General features: G+C 45.4%; 1 protein-coding gene across 1 annotated transcript in view; it reads left to right on the plus strand.

The window, feature by feature from the left end:
- The window catches only part of GABRB1 (gamma-aminobutyric acid type A receptor subunit beta1), a 92038-nt gene that overhangs the window by 55827 nt on the left and 21156 nt on the right, over nt 1–15055 (plus strand). Inside the window, exon 4 of the mRNA XM_053403577.1 lies at nt 4823–5043. Coding sequence (XP_053259552.1) covers nt 4823–5043 — 221 coding nt within the window. The remainder of the gene's footprint in view (nt 1–4822; nt 5044–15055) is intronic.

The following is a 15055-nucleotide window of genomic DNA, read 5'->3' on the forward strand; positions in this document are numbered from 1 at the left end:
ACTGTCCCATTTTGAGCGGGACATCCAAGATTTACTGAAGCCACGACGGCATCTGATCGCAATCCCAGATGTCCATTTTGGCTTCTTCCTCCTCCTCTGCTGTAGCCTCTGCCACCAACGCCGCCACCAGTCATACTTCAGGAGTTGCCATCACACTTCCATAGGCACCAGGTTCTGGAAGTGATGCGCAGGAAGTACAGCGGAGGAGGAGGAAGTGGAGGCTGCAGCCATGGCAGAAGAGGAGGCAGAGACTGTGGCAGCGAGAGAGAGGGAGGGAGGGAGAGAGGGAGAGACCCACTGTTGGTGCTGAGATGCCCACCCAGGATGTCCCCATGCAGTTGCCATAGTGCGCTCACTCTAATAATAATAACAATAATAATAACATTTTATTTATAGCCCACCCTCCCCAGCCGAAGCTGGGCTCAGAGTGGCTAACAACAGTAAAAAACAAAGAAAAACAGCATTCTAAAATCAATTCATAATAAAATCAGTTCAAATCAAATTAATGGCAACCATTGGGCTAGAGTTCTGTGAGGATTACCAAAGGAGGGGGTCAGGCTGTGCCTTGGCCAAAGGCCTGGTGGAACAGCTCTGTCTTGCAGGCCCTGCGGAAAGATGTCAAATCCCGCAGGGCCCTAGTCTCTTGTGACAGAGCGTTGCACCAGATCGGAGCCACAGCCGGAAAAGCCCTGGCTCTGGTTGAGGCCAGCCTAATCTCCCTGTGGCCCAGGACCTGCAGGATGTTTTTGTTTGAAGACCGTAAGGTCCTCCGTGGGACATACCAGGAGAGGCGGTCCCATAGGTACGAGGGTCCTAGGCTGTATGGGGTTTTAAAGGTTAAAACCAGCACCTTAAACCTGATCCTGTACTCCACCGGGAGCCAGTGCAGCTGGTATAGCACTGGGTGAATGTGATCCCGCAGCGAGGACCCTGTAAGGAGTCTCGCCGTGGCATTCTGCACCTGCTGGAGTTTCTGGGTCAGTCTCAAGGGCAGCCCCACGTAGAGCGAGTTACAATAATCCAGTCTGGAGGTGACCGTCGCGTGGATCACAGTGGCTAGGTCAAGGCAAGAGAGGTAAGGAGCCAACTGCTTAGCTTGGCAGAGATGAAAAATGCCGCCTTTGTTATAGCTGCAATCTGCGCCTCCATGGAAAGGGAGGTGTCGAAGATTACACTCAGGTTGCCATGGCATGTGCCAGTGAAGGTAAGGCAGTGGAGGCGGATGGGAAGTGGCAGGGAGTGATAGCAGGCAGACAAGGGCATGGTGTGGGTGGGTGGGTCCCAATTTGCCCTCCCAAGATGTTGGATGCCACCTCTGTCAGAGGGAGCAAATCTTAATAGCAGCTGCATCTGTGTTCCGGTTGCCAGAGGCACTGAACATCAGTACTAGTCTGAAAAAAACTGAAGGGATGCCTCTGTCAATACAATGCCATCTGGCAAGATTATGCCAACCTCACATGAACTCGTTTTAGATGTGGAAAGCGGGTGAAGAGTAGCCCATCAGAGTTGCAAAATCCCTTCAGTTCCTATGTATATTTATAATTTATTATTCGGTTAAAAATACGTGGACTCTATTTAATACAACTAATACTGGTATGGATAAAATAAAGTAGAATTAAAAGGTGCATAAGGTGGCGCTGTGGGTTAAACCACAGAGCCTAGGACTTGCCGATCAGAAGGTCGGTGGTTCGAATCCCTGTGACGGGGAGAGCTCTCGTTGCTCGGTCTCTGCTCCTGCCAACCTAGCAGTTCGAAAGCACACCAAAGTTCAAGTAGATAAATAGGTACCGCTCCGGCGGGAAGGTAAATGGCATTTCCATGCGCTGCTCTGGTTCGCCAGAAGCAGCTTAGTCATGCTGGCCACATGGCTGTACGCCAGCTCCCTCGGCCAATAAAGCGAGATGAGCACCACAACCCCAGAGTCGGCCACGACTGGACCTAATGCTCAGGGGTCCCTTTACCTTTACCTTTAAGCAAAATTGAAGACTTAGGCTAGATCTAAACACATCAAAGAAGTGTTTCAATTAAACGTATTTTAAACTTTTTATGAGAAATCGGGTTGGCAAAAATAGAACTCCACCAGCGCCATCTGTTGTCACAGTGTTAGAATGCATAAACAACGCACATAAAGCACTTTTTCTTTGCCAATGTAGCTGAGTCTTTAGTAATTTAAAGGACAGATAAATGGTCTATGTAGGCCGAGTAGGTAAAAACGACTGACGCATTCTGTAGGCTGTAGTGCAAAATTTTGCTGTTTGTCCGCAATGGTTCCCTTTGAAGAGGTTGCTCCAGTTCACAAGTATGAGAAATTCAGTCAGAATTAGTCACTCATAAAGGTTTTTTGGGAACTATTCCTAAGCAGGACACTAGATCCATGTGCTACCTCCTGCTCACAATTCTTTTCTGGACAGAATTCAAGTGAATGGTGCCTTCTGAAGACACAACCTTTATTAAATATATGTCTCTGTGGAAATAGAGAATTGCAGTAGAGACAAAGACTATGTCAGAAGAGGCTGTCTACACTACAAATCTGCCCCTAAAACACTGTGGAGGTGCTGGAAATGGCACGTGAGAATAACTAACAGGCAATCCTGAACTACTAAAACACAATCATGAAGTAAAATATGAAGCAAAGTAACCTCTTAATGAAGTAAACAGGATCTACTTACATATGGGAATGGGTTTGATGGCAATGGATGCTACTGGCTCTCAAATCCTCTCTGCATTTTTCATTAAAGTCCTTACAGGAGCCCAGCTGTTCTCATTCTTTGCCTTTTGGTTCCCAGTTGCTTTTCTTGCCCCAGGCAAGCTGGCGTGGAGCAGGCACAACATCTAGCGAGACGGAGAGGCTTGTCAGGGCGGCAAGAGCTGGCACTGAAGTCCCTTTTCTGAGAAAACCTGAAGAGTCACCATATGGCGGCAACACACATGTTTGGTGCACTTGCAAGCAATTAAAAAGCTCATCATGGTTGCATTAGTTGACATCTTTCCAGGGAAGGAGGCCCAGCATCACTGTAATAAGTGACCTTACCACTTGTAGATCCAGATTCCTCTGGGCCTACAAGTACAGTTTATCCCCTCAATGACTAAGCACATTCATTTATATAACCCAAATTAGAAGATCCTAATAAACTTAACATAGGTACACACCCTCCAGAACTGAGGAATGGTTATGAATGAAAACAATTATAAATAATAAGTTTTCACTCCAAAATCCACAGTTTATTAGGGCGACCAAAAATGTCACAAAATAGCAGACAAGCTCTTTGAGTTCTGTGATATTTTTAGCATTTTCCAAATGTGGAGTTGCAGGATGTTGGGGGCAGGTTTCTATTGACCAACATAACTATATTTACATTTTATGTCGCTTGTTGTTGTTGTTTAGTCGTTTAGTGATGTCCATGGACCAGAGCACGCCAGGCACTTCTGTCTTCCACTGCCTCCCGCAGTTTAGTCAAACTCATGCTGGTAGCTTCGAGAACACTATCCAACCATCTCGTCCTCTGTCGTCCCCTTCTCCTTGTGCCCTCCATCTTTCCCAACATCAGAGTCTTTTCCAGGGAGTCTTCTCTTCTCATGAGGTGGCCAAAGTATTGGAGCCTCAGCTTCAGGATCTGTCCTTCCAGTGAGCACTCAGGGCTGATTTCCTTCAGTATGGATAGGTTTGATCTTCTTGCAGTCCATGGGACTCTCAAGAGTCTCCTCCAGCACCATAATTCAAAAGCATCAATTCTTCAGTGATTTATGTCGCTTAGAGATAGTTTAAAAATACATTTTTATTGGGGGGGGGTTATTAATAACATACATAAGACCAGGGCTTTGGGTAGTGGAGGTGACAGTACTCACTGGTAGAGAATAACAGCCCCCCTCCTTTTTTGCTACCCATGGCAGCCATTTTATGCTAGCATCCGCGTAGGGTTGCCATATTTCAAAAAGTGAAAATCTGTTGTTCAGCTATTTTTGCAAAAAAAATTTGAAGTTTTGGAGCTATTTTTAAGGAAATTCACCCAAAAAAATCAACACTTCTGGCATAGGTTGCCATTTTTAGCCTGGACGCTATTTCCGACGGATGTATGGCAGTCCTACACCCACGGCACTTTTGATCAAAATACGAGTGCTGTTCTAGCATCTCATCACTAAACCCAGTTACTTCTTAAGCTTCCAACACCTCCTCCTCCCAGTCTGCTCTCTCTTCTCCCTTTGACCACTCATGGTCATCCCACCAGCAACCCCCTGGCTCTGAGCCTTTCCCCCCTGCTGGTGCAACCAGTCAGTCCATGACACTCACTGACACACACAACTTTTGAGGGCCGGCACCCATATTAGGACCTCATCCTTAAAAACGTCTGATTGAAGCTTGGCTACAATGTCTTAACTATCTAGTTGAATTCAAAGGTACCTGGCATTCTCTGTGTTTGGATCTGGGGCTGTAAGATTTGGGTAAACAATGACGTCAAGCCTGCCATGTAGCTTTGACCTTAAGCTGAAGAACACGAAGATCTGTTTTGCAAAGTCTGAATGGTCACGCTTAAGGCACTGTGACACCTTTGTACAGGATGTTCTCAGTTACATCTTGGAGTTTAAGCAAGTCCCTCATGGAAAAGGTGGACACAAGATTGTTCACTGTACCACTTGTAAGAAGAAAGCTCGTGTCAACAGGCCAACAGAAGCAGCATTCATGACCCTCACAGTTGTTTGTTTTTTCAGTGAATCTCATTGTACAGTGGCAATAATTGCGCTCTTCAGATCATAAAACCTATTAGAAACTATGCTAAAGTCACACACACTGAATTACTATTTTTCTTTTCTTCTTTGTTCCCAGGACTACACACTCACTATGTATTTCCAGCAGTCCTGGAGGGATAAAAGACTATCGTACTCTGGAATACCTTTGAATCTGACGTTAGATAACAGAGTGGCTGACTATCTCTGGGTACCAGATACATACTTCCTGAATGACAAGAAGTCCTTTGTTCATGGAGTTACTGTGAAAAATCGAATGATTCGGCTACATCCGGATGGAACTGTTCTTTACGGTTTGCGGTAGGTAATTTAAGCTTGCTGTGCGGCTACGTACTGGGGTGTATCTCATCATAGGAACTGGAATACGTGATGACAGGGATGCTATCTCTAGGGGGCCCTGGGAGCCTGAGCACCCTCAAAACTTTTTGTTCTGGGTGTTCAGCATCTGCACCGCAAGGCCCCCGGCGCAACTTCTGGTGCCTCGCGAAGCACCGGAAGTCGAATCCGAGGCCTTGCGGTGCCACCGGAAGTCGGGTTCTGAGGCCACAGGGTGCATGGCGTCATATCGGCGAGCTGGGCACTCGTAACCTGGGGCCCAAATTGGCGACCCTGCCTGATGATTTATCAGGGAGGAAATGTTTATCTTTAACCTGTTCAGAAACTCCTCACAGACACATAGCAAAGCAGTGTTATCTGGCTCTTGGTAGTCCTAGCAAATTGTGATTTAAGGAATGGGGCAAGTGTCCTGCAAACTTACCGCTTAGGAAATCTGTTCAGGATGGTGACATTCAATGGTTAGATCGTTGTGTGAGCAATGACAGGTGTCTGCAGTCATTTCAGCAGCAGCAAAACCTTATTCTGGATAGCAAATATATGGAAGCTTGAATTGAAACTGAAGCCACAATAGTAAGAAGATGAATTGCACTCTCATTAATTTTGCCCCACACTTCTTGCTTCCTCTATGAATGATTCAAGCAAAAAAAAATGCTATTAAGTCTCTCTTGGGGAATGGTGGACCACACTGGTGTGCATAAATGACTTTTCTCAGGGGAGCGGGGAAACTGGTGTTTCAGCAGCGAAAGAGAAAACAGGGCACTGGGGGAAATGGCTGATAAGTTCCAGAATGTGGTTATTATTTGTTAAATAGAGCATGCGGAAAATGTGTCTTTCTAATTGCCTTCAATCTTCACGGCTGCGGCTCCTATCCATCAAACTGGTTAATGAAAAGCAGCTTATAAGCCGTTGTATACTTTGAGGGATATTTAGATGCTTTTTGGAAATATGCAGTGCTTTTTTTCTTAAAAAAGGTGTTTAGGGGTACTCTCATTTTGACTCAAGAAAAACACCATTTTATAGTTCAAATTGGGAAAAATAAATAAAGTAAAAGTACAAAGATTCACAAAATGTTTAGGGGTATGCATACCCTTGCGTACCCCCAGAAAAAAGCACTGGAAACATGTTAATGTGCATTTCCTGCCTTGCTGTAGCTGGGCAGCCATACAATTATTCCGATACGTGAGATGGGAAGCTCTTAAATTTTTGGCCATGACATTAAAATGGTATTGTTATCCTGGCACAGAAAGGTTTTGATAAATAAAAGTGTACAAAAATGTACTAGGAGGGAAAACATTTCATAGCTTCAAAGTTTACAACATAAGGCAACATAAGGCAAAGTATATATGCAAAGTATCAGTTCAGCTGATCTAGTATATTGCCTTGTTGAAACACTTATCACAATGATATTTCAATACGATACAACGATTTATTGCACAGCCCTAGCCCACAGTTTTCCAACAGTCATCTCTGATGTCCCTGATCCAGGGACAATCTGAAAAGAGGGAAATAAATTCAGTATACCATCCAGTGGCGTAGCGTGGGGGGTGCCAGGGGTGCCGGCCGCACCGGGCGCAAAATCTGGGGGGGCGCGACTCGGGGAGCATCCCCAACAAGTGCGATTCCCAGCAGCTGGCACGACGCCATTTGGATTTTAAACGCGCGAGCCTCCCAGAGTGGAGGCAGCAGAACAAACGCGTCTTCCAAGAAACCTCTCGCCGTTTCCCCTTTTTTAAAGGAGGAGCGGCGAGCCTGGTCCTTCTCACGTGGAAGGGCAGTGAGGCGCCCTTGGCGTGCCTCTCGGGCAAAACGCCCAGGCGGTTGTTGAGGGAAACCGCGGGTGCAGGGGCCGCCTCCTCCTCCTCGCCCACGCCGCGCGGGAGTCCCCTCGGCTGAGGACCGTGGCGCCTGGGAGCGCCGAGTCTCTCTGCCCAGGCGCTTTGCCTGCCGGCCCCCATTGGGTGGGTTCTTTTTGTGTCGCAGGGTTGTCCCCTGTGCAAACAACAGGTTGAATATTGTAGGTGCGGGTTATTAAAATGTCGCGGGGACAATGGCAGTCTGTGTCCCATTCGCCACGCTCGGCTTCCTCTTTGGAAAAGGGCGCGCAACATGGGACGCGGGCTTGGCTTCCAGCGTGAGGGAGTCTGCATAGCAGCAGCGCCTGCCCTGTCGCCCTGGAAATCTCGCCGCGCGGATGGAGACGCAGGGCGATGCGGTCGAGGCGGAGGGGTATAGGATGGATATTAATAATAATATAGACGCCTGAAAGGTTGGAGACGCCAAGGGCTTGCGAGCCGCATGGAGACAGTGGCGACGAGCCCTGATAATAAGAGCTGTGTAGGCTTGCCACGTCGCCACCCATTCATAATTTTTTTTATGGATGGTTTACCTTTGGGAAATCTTTTCCCATAGTAAAAGGAGAACACATATCCTGGACCTGGAGTTTGCCAATCCCCTCCCTTAAGAATGTACGTCTGACAAATATATGTCAGACAATTTTTCCATCTGTGCAAAGATAGGACTGGGTCCAACTCTGCACTTTCCTCTGGAAGTACGACCCCCATGGAGCACAGTGGGGCTAAGCAGGCATGTTTTAGGTTAGGATAAAGCTGTGAGGTAAAAGTGCTGCAACAGCAGCAAACATACTTTAACTTAAAAAAATAAAGGTTAATGAGAATTTGTTTTGTAGGAATATAATGCCTAGTAAATGTGAACACCACTTTTGATTCTTTTTAAAAAGACATTTAAACCCATCTTTCTGCTTTAAAAAAAAGCCCTCCAGAGAGTAAAGGATTGCAACAGCAGGGCACTGGTAAGCTTTCAACATGTCCTATTTATGAATGAGAATAATAATAATAACAACAACAACACTTGATTTATAACAGCTTCAACAAATCCCTTGAGGTTCTGCTTTGCTTCCTCCCCCAGTGGCGTAGCGTGGGGGGTGCAGGAGGGGCCGGCCGCACCGGGTGCAACATCTGGGGGTTAGGGTTAGGGGGCGCAAATCCACGGGTTAGGGGGCGCAAATCCATGGGTTAGGGGGCGCAAATTACTTGCCTTGCCCCGGGTGCTGACAACCCACGCTACGCCACTGATACCATCACAGCTTTCCTGGAGTGTATTATGTGGGTAGTTTCTAGTTATGCTTCTGCGATGCTGTACATCAACACATCTCCTAGTTCTCTGTTGCTTCTGACAGCTGAAAGGAAAGGATCTGGGTTCATTTGTGCATTTAAAATAATAATAATAATAACCCCAATTTCACACTAACAACTCCTTTGAATGTTGACTGCTGCACCTGAATCCCCCTGGCTGTAGGGGAAAAGAAAAATCAGGCAGAGGTTATTCACACTGGAATCCATGCTGCTAGATTTCTCTTGATATATATTAGTGTTGTCACCAGTATGTCAGGTAATTGCATGCAAATTGGAAATCCAATGTAAGGTACAACTTTAATTACTGCCCCTTTCATCTTTATTTCTGCAAGTCTGCAATAGATTTCTCCCCACCCACCCACAATGTTTTTAATGAGTTCTAGAGCCACAATCCTTAAGCCACTGACTCTGGAGGGAGAGGAGGAAAAATCCACTGCAATAAATGGGTCTTCTCCAAAGTAAGGAATCTAAGAAGATCAAACTGAGCCAAAGGAAAACATTTGCTATTCATATAACAAATCCACATCAACCAACAATCAAAGGTGACAAATTGGTGATACACCTTGATGCTAAATGTCAGAATGAATATAATGGAAAACAGGGATTGTTATGATGTTCACATACAGCCAATCAATATAGCCTCTTACATTTCCAGGTGAAATGTAAATATAGGTTACTTTTGCTTACAGAGTTTTATTGCGAGCACACGCGCTGAACCCTGTCTGTGGAGCCTACGCCCCCCCCAAAAAATGAGACAAGAGACCAAAGTATGGGTTCAAATTGGCCACAACTTTATTGAACTTGAGAATGTGGGAAACTTGGCATAGGCCTTGGCATGTAACCCTCTCTTTTTCTAAAAAAAGTTTTCATTAACAATTTCAACATAACAAATTATCAAAACATATCATATTCATTATTTTTCCCTCCCCCCCAGAGACTTCCCTCAGCTCCTCTCTCTGATTTCTCAGCACATATTATTCTCTGCATGTTATAAAATCCTACATATCCTTACATTATCTATCTACCATGTTCTCAACCAATAAATTTGTGTATGTTTATTCAAAACCTGCCAAGGAGTCCAATTCATTTTGTTGTATTTTTAAATAAATTGTAAAAAGCTCCCATTCTTCCTTAAAGTTGTCCTTGTCCCGCAATTTGTATGTCAATTTAGCCAACTCTGCATAACTCATCAATTTTTCTTGCCACTGTTCTTTCGTTGGGATGTCCTCATTCTTCCATCCTTGTGCTATCAAGACTCTTGCTGCTGTTATAGCATACATAAATAAGTTCTTTGTTTTTCTTGACAGATCTTGTCCTACAATCTCTAACAGAAATGCTTCTGGTTTTTTTACAAATGTCATTTTAAACATTTTTTTCAACTCATTATATATTTAGCTTCTCTACATTTCCACCACATATGATAAAAAGTCCCTTCTTTTTCTTTACATTTGCAACATGTGTTTGACCCGGTTTTGTACATTTTTGCTATCTGTACTGATGTAATATACCATCTTTACATAATTTTCATATAATTTTCTTTCAAAAGAGAACAAGGGCATGTAACCCCCTCAGTCCGACTGGGACTGAGGATGTACAGGGCAATGAGGTGCAGTGGGAGGGGACTGTAAAGGATGAACTTACACAGCGTGCCCTCCCACTTTACCTCAGCCAGGAGTTTGACCTACATGCCACCGCTCTAGGGCCAGGGACTCCCGCAATCAACCCTTTAACGGGCCCTGCAGCCACCGCCACGTGGGGGGGGGTGCAAGAAATGCTTCCCCCACACACACTCGGAGATAGACTAAAAGATACCTTGCCAAGGCCTAAAAACCGCCAAAGTTGTGACAAAATGCTATAGGGAAGGCGAAACCTGCCAATGCAGGGGAAATTCCTTCCCAGTTCTGAATACAGCAACCATCTTACGACCATAGCAGCGCCCACTGACCTGGAACGCAAGATATTACACTGCAAGAAAATATTATTAATTTGGGAGGGTTGGGTGGGTGAACCTGGAAGAGGAGGAAACAAAGTGAGGTTTGGCCGAAGGGGTTGGCCTCTTTTCCCTTGGCCTTCGCCCCACCCCCAGCTGGCCGTCCATTGTCTTCCTAGGCCGGGGGTGGGACAATGGCCACCCTATCGCAGGTGGGAGGCATCCGACCAGGTAAGCTCGCTCAGTGTCGCAAACCCCACCCACCTGTCGAGAAGGGAGGGAGGAAATTGCCACCCAACACAAGCGGCATTATAAACCTCCACACATAATTGGGCAGCAGGTTAGCATTACTAATCTTCCATGTTTTTACTGGTCCACCATTGTATAAAAGGTAAAGGGACCCCTGACCATTAGGTCCAGTCGTGGCCGACTCTGGGGTTGCGGCGCTCATCTCGCTTTATTGGCCAAGGGAGCCGGCGTAGAGCTTCTGGGTCATGTGGCCAGCATGACTACGCCACTTCTGGTGAACCAGAGAAGCAAACGGAAACACCATTTACCTTCCCGCCGGAGAGGTACCTATTTACCGTATTTTTTGCTCTATAAGACTCACTTTTTCCCTCCTAAAAAGGGAAAATGTGTGTGTGTCTTATGGAGCGAATGCAGGCTGTGCAGCTATCCCAGAAGCCAGAACAGCAAGAGGGATTGCAGCGATCCCTCTTGCTGTTCTGGCTTCTGAGATTCAGAATATTTTTTTTCTTGTTTTCCTCCTCCAAAAACTAGGTGCGTCTTGTGGTCTGGTACGTCTTCTAGAGCGAAAAATACGGTATCTACTTGCACTTTGAGGTGCTTTTGAACTGCTAGGTTGGCAGGAGCAGGGACCGAGCAACGGGAGCTCACCCCGTCGCAGGGATCCAAACTGCCGCCCTTCTGATCGGCAAGTCCTAGGCTCTGTGGTTTAACCCACAGTGCCACCCGCGTCCCTCCACCTAGCATAGTATAGTATAGTATGGTATAGTATAGTATAGTATAGTATAGTATAGTATAGTATCGTATCGTATCGTATCGTATCGTATCGTATCGTATCGTATCGTATCGTATAAAATAGGAACCGGGGAGGGTCAGGAGTTAATCCAGACATCAGCACAATAAGCTGTCAGTGCTATCAGAGCACTTGTTGCATATTTCAGAAGGTCAGGAGGGTCCTTAAGAAACTTGCAGTGCCCCTCATTAACCACTGAAACAGCCTCCCCATCACTGAGAGCATGGCACACACTTCCTCTCTTCTGCCATCTTTAACCCCACGCTCCAACCCTTCTGATCCCTAGAACATAGACAGAGAGCGGGAAGTACCGGTATATGGACTAAAGGTGCTTGAAGAATTTGGTTCCTGTGAATTCTGATGCAAAATGGACCTGATCTGCACCTCCCAGACTTCTGTGTGGCTCTGAAAGTAATTATCCTTCAGCATTGTTTGGGGAGGAACACACACAGGCGTGCTTTGTGTTCTCTCAACAGGCCGACGTAAATACTTCTCTCCTTTTTGTAAATGTGGGCCAATTTTTGGGGTTCCTAAAAAGTCCACCCATAAATGGGGCCAAAAAAAAGTTGTTGTCTTTTGCAGTGGGAATGAAACCAGCTTGGGACAGCTACCGTATTTTTCGCTCTATAAGACGCACCAGACCACAAGACGCACCTAGTTTTTGGAGGAGGAAAAAAAATATTCTGAATCTCAGAAGCCAGAACAGCAACTGTGCAGTGAAAGCAGCAATCCCTCTTGCTGTTCTGGCTTCTGGGATAACTACGCAGCCTGCATTCGCTCCATAACACACATTTCCCCTTACTTTTTAGGAGGGAAAAAGTGAGTCTTATAGAGCAAAAAATACGGTATATAGGGATCCATCCATCCCGAACTAGGAATCATGCTGGATCTTACAACCATAATGCCTTGGCCTTTTCTGACACACACGGATTGGGGCCAATGTTAGATACCCTCTTAGAAATGCTCTCGCACAGATCCACAAAAGGGCTACGCCTTTTGCAGAAGCAGAATGACCTTTTCGTGAGCCGGAGTGTCGGCCTGCAGAGAGAGCACAATGCACGCCTGTGTGTTTTTCTCCCCATACAACCTGCATCTGACGACATAATAGCTCCTGCAACGGCAGAGCAGAAAAGAGAGAGGCTTTGGTCCATTGTTTAGGTGAAGCGCACGGTGTCAAACCAGATCCAGACAGCATATGCCAAGAACAGTGAAATAATTCCATTGACGGTAACATGGTTGGGTGCCACATTTTCCAGAACAAATACACGCATTGTCCTAAATGGCGAAGTGGCATTCAATAGAAATCTAGGCATTCCCACATAAGCTATTTGTCATGGCAAAAAAGATGCCCCACTTTCCCAAACTGTACTCCAGCTAGTTTACCTTCTCAGAGTGATGAAATGACACACATAATGGTTATTTCATATAGAAGTGGTTCACACATAGCACTTGAATTATTGTCTTTTTTAATATAGGACAGCTGCATATTCCTGTAATGCAGGGGGTTGGACTAGATGATGCTCAGGGTCCCTGCCAACTCTACAATTCTATGATCCTATGATCACTGTGAAGATAAAAATGGGAAACAGTGGGTAGCGCTTTTCCACGAGTGCTTTATAAATGACAGAACATTTAATGCTTCTTATTCTCCGGAAGGTTTGAAGTATATTCTTAGAAGCCAGACTTAGAGCCTATTCAGAAAGCCAAAGTAGCTTACCAACATCCCATGCAGAGATGTGCTAAAATGTGTAGTAAAACAGGCATCTGAAGGTGGACCATCCATTTTTGGACTCCCAAGCTGCTATAACAGTAGCAAGTTAAACTAGCCAGCCACCTGACATATTGGAATGCACACACACACACAAATTTCCACAGTATCCCAAAGCAATTGGAAGGAAAAGATGGCACGGATGACTAGAGAGATGTATGAAAGCCAGAAAGCCACAGGAGGGCAATAATAATGTTTAATGGTTGGTAAGCAGCTTTCCATTTTCTGCTGCACTCGTTTTCGTGTTGAACGGGGGGGGGGGGAGAGAGAGAATGAAATCCTTTAAATATCAGTTTCGTACATCTGGAAGGCATGAAATATCACTAGAGACATAATGGAGCTGCGCCCAATGAGAATTAAACATAGCAAACATCCTCTCTGTTGATTTTATTTGAAGAGTTTCCTTGGGGTGATGGATAACTTTGAAAGGAGAATAAATGAGGCTATTTATAAAAACTTAATAAACTCTGTGCTTTAATGTTGTAGAGAAATGGCTGTTTTTGCTGCCTAAAATCCAGGCTATCATAAATGTCAGAAGAAAATTGCTCAGCATACTACTCCTGTCTTATTTATTGTTTACTAGAAAGAAAAGTGGAACCCTGCCTGCTATGCTCTGCCTTATATTACTGCTTATATTTTCAACTGTAGATGAAAATGAATGACCCAAGGTGTACACTTTTGGGTTGTTCTAGTTTGCTGTAGCCCATCACATTTGTCAACATAGTCTGGATCCTACACATTGAGCATGAGAAGATGGGGATGAAGTGGTACTCGTCTTGGTGGGGGGCAGAATGGACTGCTCCACCGCAGACTACTGATGAAGGTCAATTTTTTATGCCTATGTAGAAAAAGAAAATCCCTGTGTGTAAAAAGCAGCTGGGGAAAAACAGAATTAGGACTTTTCTCCTTGATTCTTTGTTGGGTTTTTCCTTGCACGGAATCTTGTAGGCAGAGGGGCATTCAGAAATGGCTCTTGACACACACATACACTCTCGCAAGTGGCAACGTAGATTCTGCCACCTCAGGAGTCTGTCACTTCATTCTGCGGCACATACAGACCAGGCATGTACCACATACCTCACAAGTGTCCCGGAAAAACTGAGACATCCTGTTTTCCCCGCAAGAACACAACGGTCATTTTGGGCACCGTGATATCACGTGATTTCATGCCAAGGTCTCGCTCTCCCCCCCAAGCACTTTTTGGAGGGGCCGTGATCTCTACTTACAGTACCCATTTTTGGGTACTGTAAGAGCATGCCCTCCCCCAAGTGTGTGCTTTGGGCTCCATGATCTCATAAGGGTCACGTGACTCATGGAGGAGCACAGAGAGAGGAAGGTGCACGTTGACTGGCTGGGCTCCCCCAGTGCAAGTCACTGTGGCGGCATCAGCAGCGAGGGCTAGGCTTACATGGTGGGCTATGTTCACGCTCCGCGGTCCACACTGGCCTGGCATGCATGCACCTGCGTGAGCCCCAAGCACCAGCAAACCATGCTATGCCACTGCAATAGATCAGAAGTATATACACAAATATACTGGTGCCATTTCCGGGTGCCAATGAGGGGAAGAGCATCCATCATGAGCTGGTTTTTGAGGAAATCATCTTTCAATGAATTTTTTTTTTTAATTGAACCACTAAAATTAAGCTTTGTTTCCCCTGCATTTTCACATCCGAAATGCCTGTTCAGTCCTCAAAGCTTACTTTTCTCTTCTTGCTTTCTTAAATTTGCCGTTTCCCACTCCCTTTTGGGTTTAAAACACACACATACATCTCTACAGTCTATTTGCTCTGTCAAACAAAACTGTTGTTTGCAATAAATTGTGCTTCCCATTCGCAGACAACCTTTATTACTGCCGCTTGTTTGCAGAAGTGTAGTTATAGCATTGTCAGAATTTCTGCTATAAATTTTATTTGATTGTATTTATAGCCTCGCAGTGAAAAGGGCTAACTGCGCTGAAGTTTCTTCAATAGATCTCAGTCCCATAGGATATTTGGTAAAAACAAAACAAAACAGTGCAACATTACTTTGTATTTGGCATCTTCAGAACACCTGGTAGGTAGCCTTTATGGTACCTTGCAAAATAATTT

This window comes from Podarcis raffonei, chromosome 9, assembly GCF_027172205.1.
Source record: "Podarcis raffonei isolate rPodRaf1 chromosome 9, rPodRaf1.pri, whole genome shotgun sequence".
In the NCBI taxonomy this organism is placed as follows: Eukaryota; Metazoa; Chordata; class Lepidosauria; order Squamata; family Lacertidae; genus Podarcis; species Podarcis raffonei.